Source organism: Loa loa, assembly GCF_000183805.2.
Source record: "Loa loa unplaced genomic scaffold supercont3.446, whole genome shotgun sequence".
Classification (NCBI taxonomy): Eukaryota; Metazoa; Nematoda; class Chromadorea; order Rhabditida; family Onchocercidae; genus Loa; species Loa loa.
Genome location: NW_018108626.1, coordinates 8,789 through 11,344, shown reverse-complemented (window position 1 = coordinate 11,344; position 2,556 = coordinate 8,789). Strand labels below are relative to the sequence as shown.

The following is a 2,556-nucleotide window of genomic DNA, read 5'->3' as shown; positions in this document are numbered from 1 at the left end:
ATTTATTTTTTTTTTTTTTTTGCAGATATTATTAATTTGATATATGGAACAAAAGTTGAAAAGAATTTTTAAGGGAAAAAAAACCACTAAAAGTATCAAACTTTCTAATTTGTATTCTTAATTAATTAATTAATTAGTTTTTTTCTTTTTTTTCTGCAGAAATAATGATAATCGAGGACGTGTATCGGAAATTATGGCAATACCAGCACCAATATTTGCAGCATCAATTAGCTATGATGATATGGATGATTGGGATTCAACACAAGAAGAATCGGTGGAATTATTATCAGATTATGAAGATATTGATGATTTTCATTCTGATGGTTAATTAATTTTTACAATATTTTGAAAAAATTTTAAAAATTGAAAGGAATAAATTTTTTTTGAAAGGAAAATTTGACATGCATTTGATTAATAATAAAATAAATATAAAATTTGAAAATATTTGCATAAATAAATGAATAGTAATTGATTTCAATAATTGATTTATTTTAGCTTTTCATCAATTTTATAACTTTGATTAGACTAGTTAAAGTTAGATTTAAATTTCAATTTAAATTTTTAATTGTTTAAGAATATTTAAATGTATTTCCTATAAACTTTAGAACAATATACAAGAAATAGAAGTTGTTTGGAAAATGATGAATATTGTCCATCATCATCAAGCATTGGAATTTATTTCAGTCCTATTTCATCTCCAACCGATGACGTAAGTAAACATATGTATAATTTAAATGTAAAATTTTAGAGTAAAATAAAAAAATGAAAATTTTTGTGGGGTAAAAAAAAATTCAGATTTTATTATTTACAGTATGATGGTATACAGTATCAGGATAGTGTTAATGTTGGTTGTACACTTAAACTTGTCCAAAAAGCAGCATTAAAATGTGACGATGATGAGGAATCTTCCAGCGAATGTTATGATGATTCGGAGGTTTGATTAATTCAAATTATTCTCTTTTCTACGAGTTTTTTAAAAGTTTTTCCTTTTTTTGCTAAAATATTCTAGAATTTAATAAAATTTTTGAAAATTAATTTAAACAGAATTGTAGTGTATAATATAATTATATGTTTTTGGTTGAATACAATTTCTACAGTATCGCTTACAGTATGATGAAGAGGAAATGTACACAAATGATGAAGATGATGATGAGTATACAGAAGATGATGAAACATCAGAAGATTTGTATACCATTGACAATATTTCTACCGAACCATTGGAATCTGCAATTGATAGTGTATGGATACGATAATAGAATTTCAATAAAATTTAAAATTATATCAAAATTTGAAAACGATTTAAAAAAAAAGAAGGAAGTTAAAGGGAATATATCAATACACGATGTATAAAATTTACAAAAAATAAAAAATAAAAAATAAAAAAATATTCTAAAGGTTGATAATAAAATTATATACTTTCATTATATATTTTTCCAAAAATAAACAAATAAATTATTCAGATTATTCAAATTATTTAGTTTCTTGTGTTTTTTTTATAATTTAAATGTTTTTAAGTTCCTTTTTAAAAATTTACACTCTAATTTTCTAATTTGCATTTTGAAATTTTTTTTTTTTTTTCTAGATTTCATCAATTTCAATTCCACCACTAGTAGTTGCATCAATGCACGAAGACGATGATATTGAAATTGACGAAATATGCGACGAAATATTTGATGACGCGGTATAATTTAAAAATTTTTTGAGAAAAAAAAGAGTTTTACTTAAATTAGTCTAATTAATCTGTTCTTTTTTTTCTTACGTAATAATTTCATGAAATTAAATGATTCGAATTGTTTGTAAATGTATATAGGTTTAATGGTTTGAAATATAATTAGTATAGTTGTAAGATTTCGAAATTTATGCATTAATGCAAATATGCTAATTTCATTCTCTTTAATATAAAACTAAATTTAAATGACGAAGTAATAATTTAAAAATGTTAATTTTGCAAAATTTTTTCAAATTTTTTCCATTAATTTTGCAATTTCAATTTTAGTAATCGATTATCTTAAAGAGTTATCATTAAAGCGAACTAATACAATTATTTAAATGTCTATTTTTCAATAGATTTACCTATATTGGCCTATATTGAATTTCTTATCGTTACAATTATCATTTTCATTAACAATATTTAAATTTCACGATGAAGCAATTATCCCCATAAAATTTCAATCCTTCTCGGGAAGAATGAAAGAAATAAGAAAGAAAAAATAAAATCAAAAATAATGAAAAAAAAAAATTTTTTAGTTTTCGGTACCAGTAGCAATACTATCAAATGTAGAAAAGATCGAAATAGAAGAAAATGAAATACCAGAAAAGCATCGTGAAATAACTTATACAGATGAAATTCATTTAAAACAAAATGCTGAGGAAGTATTAAAACTTACTGTATGTTCCTTTCTTTCTTTCTTTCTTTTTTTTTTAAAGAAAAAATTTCCGAAAAAAAGAATTATTTTTTAAGTTATTATTTCTAAACTAAAAAAGTTACGCAATTTTTAAACATTTGCATTTTTTTCATTCATTATATTTTTAAATATGTGAAATATTCTATCACGT

At 22.2% G+C, this 2,556-nt stretch overlaps 1 protein-coding gene across 1 annotated transcript in view; it reads left to right on the top strand.

The window, feature by feature from the left end:
* The window catches only part of LOAG_18691 (hypothetical protein), a gene marked incomplete at both ends in the record, with an annotated part of 6,630 nt that overhangs the window by 2,270 nt on the left and 1,804 nt on the right, over window positions 1–2,556 (top strand). The window contains 6 exons of the mRNA XM_020451354.1: window positions 160–323; window positions 606–709; window positions 812–934; window positions 1,110–1,238; window positions 1,583–1,681; window positions 2,248–2,388. Coding sequence (XP_020304868.1) covers window positions 160–323; window positions 606–709; window positions 812–934; window positions 1,110–1,238; window positions 1,583–1,681; window positions 2,248–2,388 — 760 coding nt within the window. The remainder of the gene's footprint in view (window positions 1–159; window positions 324–605; window positions 710–811; window positions 935–1,109; window positions 1,239–1,582; window positions 1,682–2,247; window positions 2,389–2,556) is intronic.